This window comes from Echinops telfairi, unplaced genomic scaffold (genome assembly GCF_000313985.2).
Source record: "Echinops telfairi isolate 266 unplaced genomic scaffold, ASM31398v2 ScPeMD7_60;HRSCAF=208, whole genome shotgun sequence".
Lineage (NCBI taxonomy): Eukaryota > Metazoa > Chordata > Mammalia > Afrosoricida > Tenrecidae > Echinops > Echinops telfairi.
The window spans coordinates 31,272,310-31,288,038 of record NW_022103958.1 but is presented as its reverse complement, the minus strand read 5'-3'; the positions used below and the strand labels follow the sequence as shown (position 1 = coordinate 31,288,038).

The 15,729-nt window shown below is 43.0% G+C and overlaps 1 protein-coding gene across 2 annotated transcripts in view; it reads left to right on the top strand.

Moving 5' to 3' along the window:
• Nucleotides 1-15,729, top strand: part of NELL1 (neural EGFL like 1) — a 1,001,735-nt gene that overhangs the window by 249,326 nt on the left and 736,680 nt on the right. For both annotated transcript variants that reach the window (XM_004711602.2, XM_004711601.2), the window contains exons 8-9: nucleotides 9,682-9,816; nucleotides 10,993-11,095. In XM_004711602.2, coding sequence (XP_004711659.2) covers nucleotides 9,682-9,816; nucleotides 10,993-11,095 — 238 coding nt within the window. The remainder of the gene's footprint in view (nucleotides 1-9,681; nucleotides 9,817-10,992; nucleotides 11,096-15,729) is intronic.

Genomic DNA, 15,729 nt, shown 5'->3' with positions numbered 1-15,729 from the left:
CAGGGTTGTGTCCGCATGCTATATTCAATCTGTATGCTGAGGAAATAACCAGACAAGCTAGATTATATGAAGATTTCGGCTTCAGATTTGGAGGAAGACTTATTAACAACTTGTAATATGCAGATGATCCAACCTTGTTTTCTGAAAGTAGGGAGAGCTTGAAGCCCTTACTGATGAAGACCAATGATTGTAGCCTTCACTATGGATTGCAACTCAATGTAAAGAGAACTAAAATCCTCATAGCTGGGCCAATAGGTAACATCATGATAAGTAGAGAAAAGAGTGATGTCAATGATTTCATCTTGCTTGGATTCACAATTAGTGCTTATGAAGCAGTAGTCAAGAGAGCAAACCACACATTGCATTGGGTAAATATGCTGCACATGAAGTGCAGAAAAGTGCAGAAAAGCAAGGATGTTACTCTGTGGACTAAAGTGCACCTGAACCAAGTCATGATATTTTCAGTGGCCTCATTTGCATGTGAAATTTGGATAGTTGATAAAGAATACGGAAGAAGAATTGATGCATTTCAATTAGGGTGCTAGTGAAGAATATTGAAAGTACAGTACCATGGGATGCCAAATGAACAACAGATCCGTCTTGGAAGAAGTACATCCAGAATGCTCCCTAGAAGCAAGGATGATGAGTACTTTGGCCATGTTAATCAGGAAAGACCAGTCCCTAGAGAAGGGCAGCAAACAGAGGAAGACCAGTGGCTGCAACAATGGGCTCAAAAATAACAGTGATTCTGAGGCTGCTGGAAGACCAGCCGTATTTTGGTTTTGTTGTACGCAAGGTCACTGAATCAGAACTGACAGCCTGGCACCTGAGAGCAACAACAATGGAGATAGTTCTTCAAATTAGACAGGCTTGAGCCTCCTTTTTCTTATTGCCTTCAATGTTTGTAGCCTTAACCCAGCCTGGAATGGTGATAATTATTTCTGTTTTGTGAAGATTCCATGAGAGTAGGTAAATGACATGTCTGGTTTGGTTCATGACTCCTGTTGGACACTTAGTAAGTGGTGGCTATTGTGGTCAACTTAGAGGAAAATATGGGTAACTATAAAGGGAAGATGCTTCCTAAGAAAATGAACAGCTTACCAAAGAGTCTTGACATCACAGGTCCTTGCAGAAACTAAGTTGCTTGAGAGTCTAGGTCTTGCACTAGGGTCCAGTAGTTCTTGGAAAGCAGCAGCAAGTCTTCATAGTTGGGTCAGAGTGAAATCCATTGAGCCCTATCAGAGAGCAAGCTCAAGGTTAAGCTAGACAGGTGTTGGTAACCACAGTCAAATCAAACCAAACAGATGCACATACCAGAGAGCCCAAGGGTCTATCGCCTAAGAGGGTAACCACTCCTTTTTTCCTTTCAAGGCTCAATGACTATTCTCTCTTCTTTTCTGACATAGAACAGATCAAGGAGGAAGTATGCTTTCCAAAATAGGCTCAGGTTAGATCAAAGCCCTCTGTCTTATGCTGGGTTCTCTGTTGTTGTTATTAGGTGCCATCAAGTTGGTTTTGACTCATCTTGTGTACAACAGAACAAAACCAGGCTGATCTGGCATGGTCCTCACAACTGTTGTGCCTGAGCCCGTTGCTGCAGCCCCTGTGTCAGTCCCTCTCCTTGCTGATCTTCTTTTCCGCTGACTCTCTACCAAGCACGATGTTCTTTTCCTGCCGGTGGTCTTTCCTGATGCATGTCCAAAGTACAGAGACAAAGTCTTACCATTCGAGTCAAAGGAACATTTCGGCTGTGCTTCTTCCCAGGCAGATTTGTTTATTCTTCTGGCTGGGTTCTCTAGGGAAGCAAAATTAGTGAAGCTTAAATACAGAGAGAAAAGGAGATTTATTTCAAAGAAATAGCTCATGCAGTTGTAGAGGCTGGCAAGTCCCAAGTCTATGGGTCCATATCAGACTGGAGGGAGGCTTCTCGTGGTTCGCATACCCAGAAGGGCACATAACCCCAAGATTCAGGGGTCAAACACTGCTAGTTCATGGCCTATAGAGCCTTAAAAAATCTAGGATTGGCAGGTATGAAGATAGTTGGTTTACAGGCAGCACAAGTTAACGAATCCTAAGATTGGTAGCCAAATAGATAATCAAATCTACATCTCTAGTCTGTCTCACCCTTGCTCATGCATTTACATGTACAACCATGGGCCCAAACATTTATTTTTAACTCTACATATTCAAAGACAGTCAGACAGACAGCTGAATGCTTTTTCACAGTAAGAGGTCAATGAATAGATCTTACTACAACAGTCAAGTGGCAATTGCTTTTTTTCCTTTTGAAATACTATTTATTTGACATTCATACTTAGCTATCATACTTTAGCTATCATACTCTCTAGGAACTGTACTACTTTAAGGCAGGGAAAGCAGAGGGTTAAAGGAATAACCCTTTGATTGTCATCTACCACCTCCCTTAATGACCTGCCCGAGTCCACCAATATTCTGACTTTCTCTGGAAGTTATGCTACTAGTCTTGGCATTCTGGGGACCACCCACTTGATGGACCTGACACATTTTGATCAGTCCAGGCTCTGCACTGCTCTTCCATCCCACTCACGCTGTAGTCTCATTCAGTCTCCAAGTTTAGGAAGAAGAGAGATAGACACTGGGAATTTCTTGCTAATCTCTATTTAAATCTTTGATATACCTACTTATGCACATACAGCAACACTTACATGGCCTTTCAGCTTGTAACATATTTAATTTTAAGACTTTCATTGTTTTGAGGAGCTCGGTAGTGATTTTTCAATTAAGCTTAAAGGTTTACTAACACAATTGAAGTTCCCCCTCCCACTACTTCCACATAGTGTGACTGTCAAATAAATAGTATTTCAAAAGGAAAAAAAGCAATTGCCACTTGACTGTTGTAGTAAGATCTATTCATTGACCTCTTACTGTGAAAAAGCATTCAGCTGTCTGTCTGTCTTTGAATATGTAGAGTTAAAAATAAATGTTTGGGTCCATGGTTGTACATGTAAATGCATGAGCAAGGGTGAGACAGACTAGAGATGTAGATTTGATTATCTATTTTGGATCTGCCGGCATTCTTGGAGAAAATGGTAGGTGGTGTACAAATAGCTTTCAAAAACGTATTTCTATAAATCTAGCATGCTAATACCAATGATGGAAAAGATGATTCATTTTTTCATTTAAAACTGTTTTTCTTCTTTCTTGTTATTAGAGGATTTGAAGGGCAGGGAGGAAGACAAGTTTACATATTAAGTACCTTTGAAAATTAGCTTTTTGCCTGAATACCCCTTTTGCTTTTGTGTGCCTTTGAGGCACTCTTGTTATTACGGAGATTAGGGCACTTCACTGTGGGCAGAAAAGACAACGTAAAGTAAACATATAAGCAGAGGGGAGGAGGAAAGCAAAGCCAGTCCTGAAAACAACGAGCATTATCATAAAACTGAGGCTTGCTTTGCCAGTGAGTTTTGTAGGTGAGCATAACTCACCTCTGTTGGACAGTATTAGAAATTGCCAGTCTTACCCTTAGGCAAGGGCCTGGATTTTCTGGAAAATTGGATAGAGAATTGCCATTTGAATCATTTTGTCTTCAGATAGTTACCTTCTTAGAGTGGCAGACCCGAGAACTGTTCCCTACGTTTGAGTAAAGCAGGCACGTTTCCGCTTTACTCAGCTCCATTCTGCGTCACTTCTAGGCGGGAAGTAGGTCAAGTTCAAGTCGTTTGCACCATCTGAGAGAAACCTTCATCGCTTTCTTACTTAGAGGTGAGGGGTGAGAAAGGAGTCAAGTCTGGAGGCAGTAGGGTTTCATTGGTAGAATTCTCACTGAGGTGGCAGACCTGGGTTCACTTCGTGACCAGTGGATGCCAATCGCAACTACCCCTGTCTGGAGGATTGCATACTGATGCACAACTGGTTTCAACAGAGCTTCCACTTCCAAAATCAGCCAATGAAAACTATGGATCACAACTGCCTGATCTGCAACCAATCATTGGGTTGGTGCAGAACTGTACAGCATTTTGTTTCTTTGTACATGGCGTTTCCATATGTGAGAAGCCATCTCGTATTTAGACCCCTATACATGTCCTTTGCCTCCTAGTTCTTTCCTCTAATTTTACTTTCCTCTTGTCCCACTATCACATTTGACCTTCATTCAGCTTTCAGTCTTTCCTCTCGGCTACATTGCACTTGATCAAGGCCCACCGGGCATCCTACACCCTCCTTGCCATCAATTTTAGATCACCTGTTTCCCCTTGACCCTGGGTTTGTTGGCTCCCCCTTTCTTTTTCCCCCACCTCCCCCTCTCTCCTGTCCCCCCAGAACCATTGGTCCTGTTGTTTTCTCTCCGGATTGTTTATCATGCCTATCTTATCTAGATAGACATGCAGAGACAATAATCACAAAAACAAGACAAAGCAAAACAAAACAAAGGAAGCCAAAAAAACAACAAAAAAGAAAAGCCTAGAAATAGTTCCAGGTCTGTCAGTTGACCTTTATGTTTCCCAGTCAAGTCTGATGGGGTGCCATGTCCTAGCCTTAAAGTCTGTTTTGGGGATTCCTGGGGGACGTCGCTGCTTTGCTCTCCTTACTGCTGTTGCACACCCTTAGAGTTTCGCTCGTGTGGTGGGGTCAGAGCGGGTGCCATTCCCACACTCTGTCTCCACTGTTGTCCTCCATAGCGCTGTGGGTCAGTGAGGGATGTCAGGTCCCGTGGTGGGGGGGGGGGGCCCTATGATCCTCTGTGTGCTCTGAGCAGGAATATCATCCTCGGGGCTTGGTGGGCCAGGATGTGTTTCTCTCTCTCTTTCTCTCCCCTTCCTTCTGAGTTTGCTCCTGTGTGCTCTGATCACACGTGCCCCCCTCTCCAAGCTGTAGCTTCAGTGCTGTCCACTGAAGTGTATTCTTCTTGGGGTGGGGGGTGTTGTGTACTCGTAGTTGGGATTGGGACCTGCCCCGCAGACCTCTCTGTTGGTTTGCTGCTTCGTACAGGTATGTTGCATTCACATCTCGGCACACCTGCTTGATGTCTGGTCCCTCTCTCCCTCCCCTTGGGTGGGTTAGTACCCTGTTCCCCTGCTACCCATATCTCCCCCCCTTTTCTTTCTCTCTTGCTTGCTTGCTCTCTCTCTCTCTCTCTCCCCCTCTCTCTCTCTCTTTCTTTCTTTCCCCCCCCTCCTTTTTAGTTGGCTGCCATATGTATCCCTGGATTGGGTCTGGCCCCTGCCCTAGTACCTGGACCTCACCGCAGGAATATATGCTTACAGAAGTTTTTCCCATACATCCCTTTTTCTTTTTAAGCTTACCTCAGCAAACTCATGTTTTACTTGTCTTTTTGTGTTTGGCTTACTTAGCTTAGCATAATTTCCACCAATTCTTCTCATGCAGTGATGTGTTTCATGTATTTATCACTGCTTTTTAGGGATGCATAGTACTCCATTGTATGTGTGTACGTACCACAATTTTTAAAATCGTTTTATTGGGGGCTCATACAACTCTTATCACAATCCATGTATCCATCCATTGTGTCAAGCACATTTGTACATTTGTTGCTATCATCATTTTCAAATCATTTTCTTTCTACTTGAGCCCTTGGTAGCAGCTCTTTGTTTTTTGTACCCCTCCCTTCCTCACCCCCCCTCCTTCATGAGCCCTTGATAATTTATAAATTATTGTTATTTTTTAATGTCTAACACTGACCAAGTACCACACTTTTTTAATCCATTTGTCTGTTGGTGGAAATTTGGGTTGTTTCCAACTCCTTGTGATTGTGAACTGTGCCGCAATGAACACTGGAGCACAGATGTCTGGCCATGGTTTGTTTCTTGCCTTTTCTGGATATATGCCCCATAGGGGGATTGCTGGGCTGTATGATAGCTCAATTTCTATCTGTTTTAGAAATTGCCAAATCGATTTCCATAATGGCTGTACAGACCTACTGGTCCACCAGCAGTGGACAAGAGTTCCTATCTCACCACAGCTCCTCCAACACTTGTTACTTTCTGATTTTTTGAATTGGGCTATCTTTGAGGGTGTTAGATGGTATCTCATAGTTGTTTTAATTTGCATTTCTCTAATGGCTCATGATCGGGAACATTTTCTCATATGTTTATTGGTCATTCAGATTTCTGCCCTTGTGAAACTTTTGTTCAGGTCCTTTGCCCACCTCCTCAGTGGGCAATTAGTTTTTTTCTTATTGTAAGCTAGCATAGTATTGTAGATTTTAATAATAAGGCCTTTGCCTGATGTGTCATTGCTAAAGATGTTTTCCCAGTCTGTGGGCTCTCTTATTACTCTCTTGGTGAATTCTTTTGATATACACAGGTGTTTTATCTTCAGTAGATTCCACTTGTCAATTTGTGCCTCCTCTGTGTTTGTGTCCTTCCCTATTTCCGATAGCCTATGTATTGCCTGAGTCAAAGTTCTCAGGTTTGTCCCAATTCCCTCATTGTACAGACATGTACATATGTCAATATATTTATGATGATGGGGAAATAGATCTATGTGCATATATTTATAAGTTTAGTATTGAGGTAGTAGATGGACATTGAACCTCTACTGAAGTACTCCCTCAATGCAAGAACACTTTGTTCTAATAACCCTGCATTCTGTGGTGCTCACCTTACTGACATGATCACTGAAGACAAAGCGGGTGCATAAGCAAATGTGGTGAAGAAAGCTGATGGTGCCCAGCTATCAAAAGATAATAGTGTCTGGGGTCTTAAAGGCTTGAAGATAAACAAGCAGCCATCTAGCTGAGAAGCAACCAAGCCCTCATGGAAGAAGCACATCAGCCTGTGTGATCATGAGGTGTCGATGGGATCAGGTATCAGGCATCAAAGACCCACAATAAAAAATCATATCGATGTGAATGAGGGGGAGCATGGAGTAGAGATCCAAAGCCCATCTGTAGGCAATTGGACATCCCCTCACAGAAGGGTCACAAGGCAGAGACAAGCCAGTCAGGGTGCAGTATAACGTCGATGAAACATAACTTTTCTATAGTTCTTTAATGCTTCCCCCACCCCCACCACCCACTATCATGATCCCAATTCTACCTTACAAATCTGGCTAGACCCGAGCATGTACACTGGTACAGATAAGAGCTCACAACACGGGGAATCCAGGACAGATAAGCCCCTCAGGACCAGTGATGAGAGCAGCGATACCAGGAGGGGAAGGGAAAGGTGGGAGGAGAAAGGGGGAACCGATCACAATGATTGACATATAACCACCTCCCAGGGGGATGAACAACAGAAAAGTGGGTGAAGGGAGATAGTGGTTGGTGTAAGTTATGAAACAAATTTTTTAAATAAATTATCAAGGGTTCATAAGGGAGGGAAGGACAGTGGGGGAGGGGGGACATGAGCTGATACTAAGGACTCAAGTAGAAAATGTTGTGAAAGTGTTGATGGTAAGTAACATGTACAAATGAGCTTGACACAAAGGATGGATGGATGGATCGTGATAAGAGCTGTAAGAGCCCACCCAAAAATGATTATTTTTTAAAAAGCCATCTTGACAGTAGCTAACAACAGCACAGGAGTGAAATAAAGATAACGCATACATTATCTTTCTAAAATTGTTCTCGCTGTATGAGATTTGTGTCATTTGGCCTCCATGTGCTTTACCAAGACATCCCAAAGAACTTAGTGATCACCACTGCAAAACAAACGGACCAGAACAACTGACAAAACCAAACTCACTGCCACCAAGTTGAGACTGCTCCTGTACTACAGGGTGGCATTGCACCTGCGGTTTCCGAGACTTTACTGCTTTACAGGAAGAGACAGCCTTGTCTTTCCGGTCCCGGAGCAGCTGGCAGTTTCAAATTGCAGACCAGGCAGGTGGCTGGATAACCCCTGTGCCACCAGGGTTCCCCTTAATGACCAGCCATGCTTGTTAATCAGACATGCTGAAAATTCTGTGCCTTGAGTTTTCAATGAAATTCTGGATTTTTAGATTATTTATTAGGAGAAGGAGTGATGGGAAGCTAAACCTTTGAACATAACCAATTCTTAATTTTTTGGAGCCTTAATTATGCATGTAGCTTATCTAGGATCCTATTTGCTGGTTCCTCTGCCCGTCAGCATCATGCACAAAAGGCAGGTATAGCCCAAAAGTTTTCTTGGGAAATCCCCAAACTTGGAAAGGATAAAATGCCTACATCATTAGCCTGAAATAGTCTTCGTTGGGTCAAAGATCCAATTGCTCTCGCAGAAATTACATAAAACATGGAGATGTGCATTTGATTGAAGGGGGTAAAGACCTGGATGGACTTTGAGGAAATGGTATTTGCTTTTCAATTAGGTGAGCTCCAGTTAAGGAGGAGAAAGGGGTCCTAGGAGTACTGGGTTGAAATATTCCGTATGAGTTTGACAGCAGAAAGGTCATGTTATGCTCAGGTTTCTCCTGGCAGTTTTCAAGGTCAATTGAATAGGTGTCATGGGCAGTCATCAGGAACCATGTCATGAGGAGCAGAAAGGAGCCTGCTGGTCTGGATTTTGATCGAGAGTAGACCAAGTAGATGGTGGAATGAAGGCAAGACGTCCTCAAAGTTTTGAAGGCAGATCAGACTTGTTCGGAACGGGTTGCAGACAACACTAGGTTTAGTGGGAAAAGGGGAGAGTGATTTCATAGTCCAAAGCAAGAAAGACATTGCCAACATTTGGAACTAACCCGGATGTGGGAGATAATGGAGTTAGCCAGCTGTGTTTGGATCATCACTTGATGCAGTTACTTGTGAGACTATTCAAGCTTGAGCATTCCTCCTGATGGTCTGTGATTATTAGTGGCAGCAATTACTAAAGCAAACACCAGACTGCTTTCCATTAAGCAGATTCTTACTCATGTAACTCTGTAGGTTGCTGGGACTACCTATCTTTCCAGGAGCCAACAGCCTCATCTTTCTCCCTAGGGGTGGCTGGTGGGTTTGAATGGCTGACCTTTACGGTCAGCAGCTCAATAACTAACCCACTTCCCCACCAGGACTCTGTCAGGTAGCAGAGAAATGAAAAGGTGCTTTGACAAAACCCTAACCTGCCCCACAGCGTTTGGTGCACTTTGCTTTCAGGTGCGCTGAGGAAGATGCCTGGGGCATTCTCTTTGGCGGGGATCCTGACCTGGGGGAGAAACTAGATCCTCACATGGCTTTGCATTTCGCCAGCTCTAGCTTCAGAGGTTTTTATGCGAGGAAACAATTACTTCTTACCTTGTAAATCATGACACTCTTTAGTGTGTGAACAACAGGGAGATGATGGTGGGAGATAAATGGAAGTGTTTTTCCCCCTATCCTCACATTCCCCTGTCCCCCCCTACCCTTCATCCCTGATTAGATATCCGGTAAACATTGTAATGGGTCCTTGAGCACATATTCATTACAAGTGTTTCCATGTGGGCTTGAGCTGAAAGTACACATGTTTATGAACGCCCGTGAGGTCCCTGCAATGCAGTTTAATGTCTCATTTGTTGTTCATTAGACCATGGAAGCCAATATGTCTTCCATTTAGAATGATTCCACCTTGTGCTTTTTATTTTATTTTAAAGATCCTGCTAAGAATCCCTGAGTTGGGAGTTGTTGTGAGCATTTTCTTCTTCCTCCTGCCTGGTTTTTATTTTTTTTCCTTCCCCTTTCCCTTGTTGCTATTAGCTTTATTAAGATGCTGCAATTGAATTACAGAAATTGCACTCAGTAATTCTTGTTTGCAGTTAAATTATGCAGAGACAAGACTGAGTCAATTGGAAAACTGTCATTGCGAGAAGACCTGCCAGATGAGCGGACTGCTCTATCGGGACCAAGACTCCTGGGTGGACGGTGACCACTGCAGGAACTGCACGTGCAAAGTAAGCCTTTTTGTGACTCAGTGGAAGAAAAGTCATTGTAGGGAGTCAGGGCCACTCCTTTGTATGTAATCCTGGTTCTCGCTGTGTCACTTTAACTCTAAGAGGTCTTGGCTTTCTTTCACTCAGCAGCACTGAGGAGCAATCTGGACATCCATAGTCATCAAGGCGATCCCAGCTTATAGGGAGGCCACAGGATGGAGGGCAACTACCCCATCGGGTTTCCCAGGCTGTAATCTTTAGGAAACAACGTGCCACTTCTGTCCCCCTCAGGGCAGCTGGTGGGCTTGACCTGCCCGTCATTCAGTAGCAGCTGAGCACTGAACTCTGGTGGCACTAGAACCCCATTTAAGAAATCCTGCCAGTTCTTATATCAGTGCTTGACTATGGAACTCTTCTTCCCACTGAGGGTAAACTTCTTTTTTGTTCTAACATTATGAAGCAATTTATTGTTCAGATATTGGAGATTAAACTACAGAGTGAGGAAGGAATTTAGATATTTAAACAAATGTTTTTCACATGTACGATTTAGTGACTTTGCATTCATTATGATATGCAAACAGCAGGACTCCTTTGATTTTTCTAAACAGTTTAGCAATTAGCTTCATTCAGAACTTTTGTTCCTTTGAATACTCTTTAAAAGACCTTCTTGAAAAGGGTTTTCATATTTTTTTAGGGTACAGAGAATTGAAAGACTCTTCCCAGATTGGCCATCATTCATATAAGCCTTCCTCGGTTTCAGAGAATTGCCAGAATCCCCCAAATTAGTATGCAAACCCTGTCCACTTGAAATTATTTGATAAATATCTGAAGAATGCCATTGTTTGTCCAGGAAAATAGCAGAATGGATTGTTAGCGCTTCACAGTGATTGACAGGGTCTGTAAAAAGTGTTATTTATGTTCTTGTAAAAATGGGCTTTCTGTTTTCTGCCTAATCTACTTAGCCTGCCTGGGCAGGTGGGATGAAGCCAGTGATGTAGATCAGAAAAGTAATTGAGGTGGCAAAGGTTCACTCGGGCTGGAAAAAAAGCTTTATTTGTGGTTCCGGCATGGACAGACATTCCTCACACAGTTTCTATTCTCCAGACGAGGCTTCTGGGATGAGACGTGAGCCTGCTCCTCGGAGGAGGCAGTCAGAGGGCATTTCTGAGGTCCCCTTTCTTGTCCTTCCTTCCTCAGAGTGGCACCGTGGAATGCAGAAGGATGTCCTGCCCTCCTCTCAATTGCTCCCCGGACTCTCTCCCTGTGCACATTGCTGGCCAGTGCTGTAAGGTCTGCCGACGTAAGTGCTAACTGAGAGCCAGAGTGACCCTCTGTGGGTCAGGGTTGATCTTTGTTCCTGTGCTTCTCTGGCCACTGTGAATTGATATTGATGAAGCGGAGGACCAGGGGGTGGTATAATATTTCATGTATGGGAAGAGCTGTGATGGTTTAGTCACCTGTGATGTGGCCAACACACTACATAGGTATTTTCCTTTCCCTTTAATTCTCACTTCAACCCTACATGGTGATTTTTCTGCCTTAGATGGTGTTCAGAGAGAATAAATTACTTGGTCAGAGTCAAACCATTGATAAGTGGTAGTGTGTTAGTCTGGGTACATTAGAGAAACAAATCCACAGACACTCATATGTATAAGAGAGAGTTTTATATAAGGAGTAAGTGCACATCAAGAAAACATCCCAACCCCGTGCTGCTCAAGCCCACAAGTCCAACATTAACTTTTATGTCCAACACCAATCCACAAAGTCTTCCTCCATCTCATGAGACACAGACATCGATGCCGACTGCAGGAGGAAAGCAGAATCGGTGAACGTGTAAGCATCTCAGCACTGGCAGGGGTCTCCACACGGCTGCTCCAGCACCCAGGGCTGCATCCGGGTAGGTCCATGTGGCTTCTCCTCAGGGATGTCTTGTAGCAAGTGAGCCTTGCCAGCTGAAGCAGGGAACTGGCTAAAGCAGCTGTGCCCTGGTCCGACCATCACAAAGCAAGAAACCTGAGAAATGAAACGTGAGACTCACAGAGCCATTTATCTCTCCGCCCTTCAATTAATCCCACATGTGTTTATTGGCCAGGTTGGCACAATAAACTCTAACTATTTCAGGTAGTTATGTAATTTCATGTCAACTTAAAGATTATATAAAAGTGTAGGGGTGTAGTTTAGCCTGTCAATCAGGTCACTGCCTGATGGTGACTCCTTTTGGGCATGGCCTTCTCATAAGGAGGGTCTTGGGAACCTGCCCTCCTCCTCACCTTCACCTTCCTGCTGGATGATCCAGATTGCTGCCAGAGCCCTGGAGATGCGTCCACCACCATTAGATCCACAAGACCTTATACCCACTAGCCTAGGATATTCCTGCATTCTGCATCATGTGGCTGCATGAATCTGAAGAGGGATTTATGGACTACTATTAGATCTATGGACTTGAGCTGGACTGGCCTGAGATGTCGTCTCAATACATAATTACTTCTTGGTATAAAACTTTTTCTTACCCATACATGAGCGTCACTAGATTTGTTTCTCTAGTCAACCCAGCCCAACACAGGTGGTGCTGACATGCAACGTTATGATTCTAAAGCTCCGTGTGCTTTAAAAATCCGGTTGCTGACAAGTAGCTTCAATACATGGTAACTCTCCAAGTGTCGAAGCAGTTTCCAATGGCTGACTTTGCAGAAGTGGATGGCCAGCGTTTTTTTCTGAGGCACCTCTAGAGGGAATTGAACTGTCTACCTTTTCATAAGTGGTCAAGCTCATGAACCATTTGAATCACCCCAGCACTTCTCACATGCTTTGCTGCCCTTCCTTTTGAATGATCAAATTAAAGGCCAAATTCTGTATTTTGACTAGTTGGTATCATGATGAGATTCTCCTATTATTGAATGCCCTCTGCTAGAAATTTTGGCATATGGATCAGTTAAAATACAATATTTAATTCACATCAGATAGTTACCCTGCCCATTTTGGAATGAATTTAAAAATACCCCCCTGCCCAATTATGAATGAAATGTGAAATCAAGTTAAGACAAGCAGAGTAATGCTTGGTACATTCTAGTATGCTAAGCACTTTAAGTCTGTTAGTAATGAAATATTCATGATAGCCTATGGTTGGATATTATTAAGTCATTGAGTTCTATAGGATGTGGGTTTTATGTTTGGGGAAGTTCACTTCTCAAGCTCATCAGGCTGGTGAGTGACAGAGGTGAGTCATAAAACTAGATCTGTCCCCCCCTTGCAGAGGGGTCTCGGGGAGGAGATGAGCCAGTCAGGGTGTGATGTAGCGATGATGAGAAATACAACTTTCCTCTAGCTCCTAAACGTTTCCTCCCCCTCCCACTACCATGACTCGAATTCTATCTCGCAGGACTGGCTAGACCAGAGGAGGTACACTGGTATAGATGGGAACTGGAAATACAGGGAATCCGGGACGGATGAGCCCTATAGGACCAGTGGTGTGAGTGGCGAAACAGGGAGGGTAAAGGGAGAATGGGTAGGAAGGAGGGAACCGATTACATGGAACTGTGCGTGACCTCCTCCCTGGGGGACAGACAACCGAAAAGTGGATGAAGGGAGACGTCGGACAGGGCAAGATATGACAAAATACCCATTTATAAACTATCAAGGGCTTATGCGGGAGGGGGGAGTGGGGAGGGAGGGGAAAATGAGGACCTAATGTCGGGGGTTTCAATGGAGAGAAAATGTTTTGAGAAACGATGTACAAATGCGCTTTACACAATTGATGTGTGTATGGATTGTGATAACAGTTGTATGAGCCCCTAATAAAATGTTAAAAAACAAACAAAAACTAGATCTGTCCCATCATAGAGCTAATAGTCTTTTCATTAGACAGTGTGACCTTCTGTAGGTAGAGGGAGTGTTTAGGTTAGAAACGTGACATCCTTAGGTTAGAAAAATTATCCATGGATAACTTCAAAGTCATCTTTCTATTGAAAGCCGTACCCAATGTCAGTAGGCCTTCGACATGCTTTTGTCATGTCATCTCAGAATGATAGTGGGGGTGGAGCGAGTTTACTGGCTCACACTAACCTTCGTCTTTGTTGAGTTGTTTCTAAAGGAACTTTGGAGCTTCCCTCCTACTCATGGTTACCCCTGGACGGGCTCTGGAGAAGTACACTTGGGCTTGACCTCTAGGGAGGAAATTATTTGTTTCTGTTCCGGGGCTTTTCCAAAGGAACATATGGCTCAAGTGCCCTGCTGTTGAGGTGATCATTTGAGCCCCATAATGAAAAGATTGCCTACAGTAGGAACCCTCATTTTTCCAGTCTTGATGGTCAGTGGGACAGTGTGCAGAGAAAGAAGTTGAAAAACAGCGATGCACATATTTAAACTACACATCAGACCCATGTGGCAGGCAACCATTGGCTGGACATGGAATAGGGGAGTAGGTGGGTCCTTCAGCCGTTTTGTGTTTATGTTTTCGTCTTTTGTCTCTATCTCCACAGCCCATGATAAAAGCAATGCATTTACTGCATAAACATTGAAACAAATCACAGAGAAGAGAAAAGATAACAATGGAAAAATCACTCGCAATGCCACTATTTTCAAACAATGACTCTTAAAATGTAAATGAATTTCATTGGTCTCCCTGCCTTTTATATTTTGTATGAAGTTGGTCTCCTATTATAGAGAGAATATTATATCCTATTTTGTTGGCTTAGCTGTTACCATGTGTGTTGTTTTGATTTTTAAAACTAATTTTAATGGACTTCATTGATTTCCACTGATTGGCTCTTGTCTAATTTATGCAGCCATTCCCCAATTATTAGAGATTTAGGTGGTTACTTACTTTGCACTCTTAGAAATTACTCACCAGTAATGTGTTTTGTATATGAAAAAAATGTATTTTATATTCCTTTAAGATAGATATGTTAGTCTGGGTTGACCAGAGAAACAAATCCAGACAGTCATGTTTGTGTAAGAGAGGGTTTTATAATCAAAGAGTAATTTTATATTAAGAAAACATCCCAGCCCATTCCACATCAAGTCCATAAGTCTGATATTAGTTAATAAATCACTCTTAAGAGACTCATATAGTCACATGCAATGATGCAGAATGCAGGAAGATCACAGGCTGGTGGGTACAAAGTCTTGTGGATCCAATAATGGTGGAGATATGTCCAGGGCTCTGGTTTCCATCAACATGGCTCCATATGGCTTGTCAACAGGAAGGTGAAGCAGAGAGAGTGCATCCCACCTCCAGGGAGGAAAGAGAGGAAGTTCCCAGAATCCTCATGAAAAGGTCACAACCACATGGAGGAATTACTAGGCTGTGACCTGATTGACAGGCTAGACTCCACCCCTTCGCCCTTAATATCCTCATGTTGACGAGATTATGTAACTACCACAATAGAATTCTCCAGACTACTCTGGAATTATTACGCCAAAAATACTGACATTTTTAGACTGTGGATACATGAAGTCAAACTATCCTAGTGGCTTTATATAAAAATCCAAGATAAAGACTTAAAAAAAAATCAGGATAGGTAAATCCCTAGAGACAGTAATTAGAGTGGTTCTTCAGGTGATGGCATGGGAGGCCGATGGGTAATGGGGACCTAATAATGGCTACAAGAACTCGTTTTTGCATATCTGAACCATTGAACTATACAGTGTGTGAATTATATGCCAATGAAACTTTTTTAAAAAAAGGACACAAGGGTGTTCATTTTTCTGTAACCTAATTTGAGAGTTTAAAAAATATTTCAGAAGGTCAGCAAATAAAGTTTCTTCTAAGATCTTACTACATAGGCAATTTAAAGAATCAGTATGCTTTTTGCCCTTGTTTGGCATTCATACCAATTTAGTTAAGTGATACTAATTTTCTCAGCAGCTTTGGTTGGTTGTTAGATGTGCTTATGGTTTATCAGAATGGGAAAATGAATAAACTACTAGGAACCC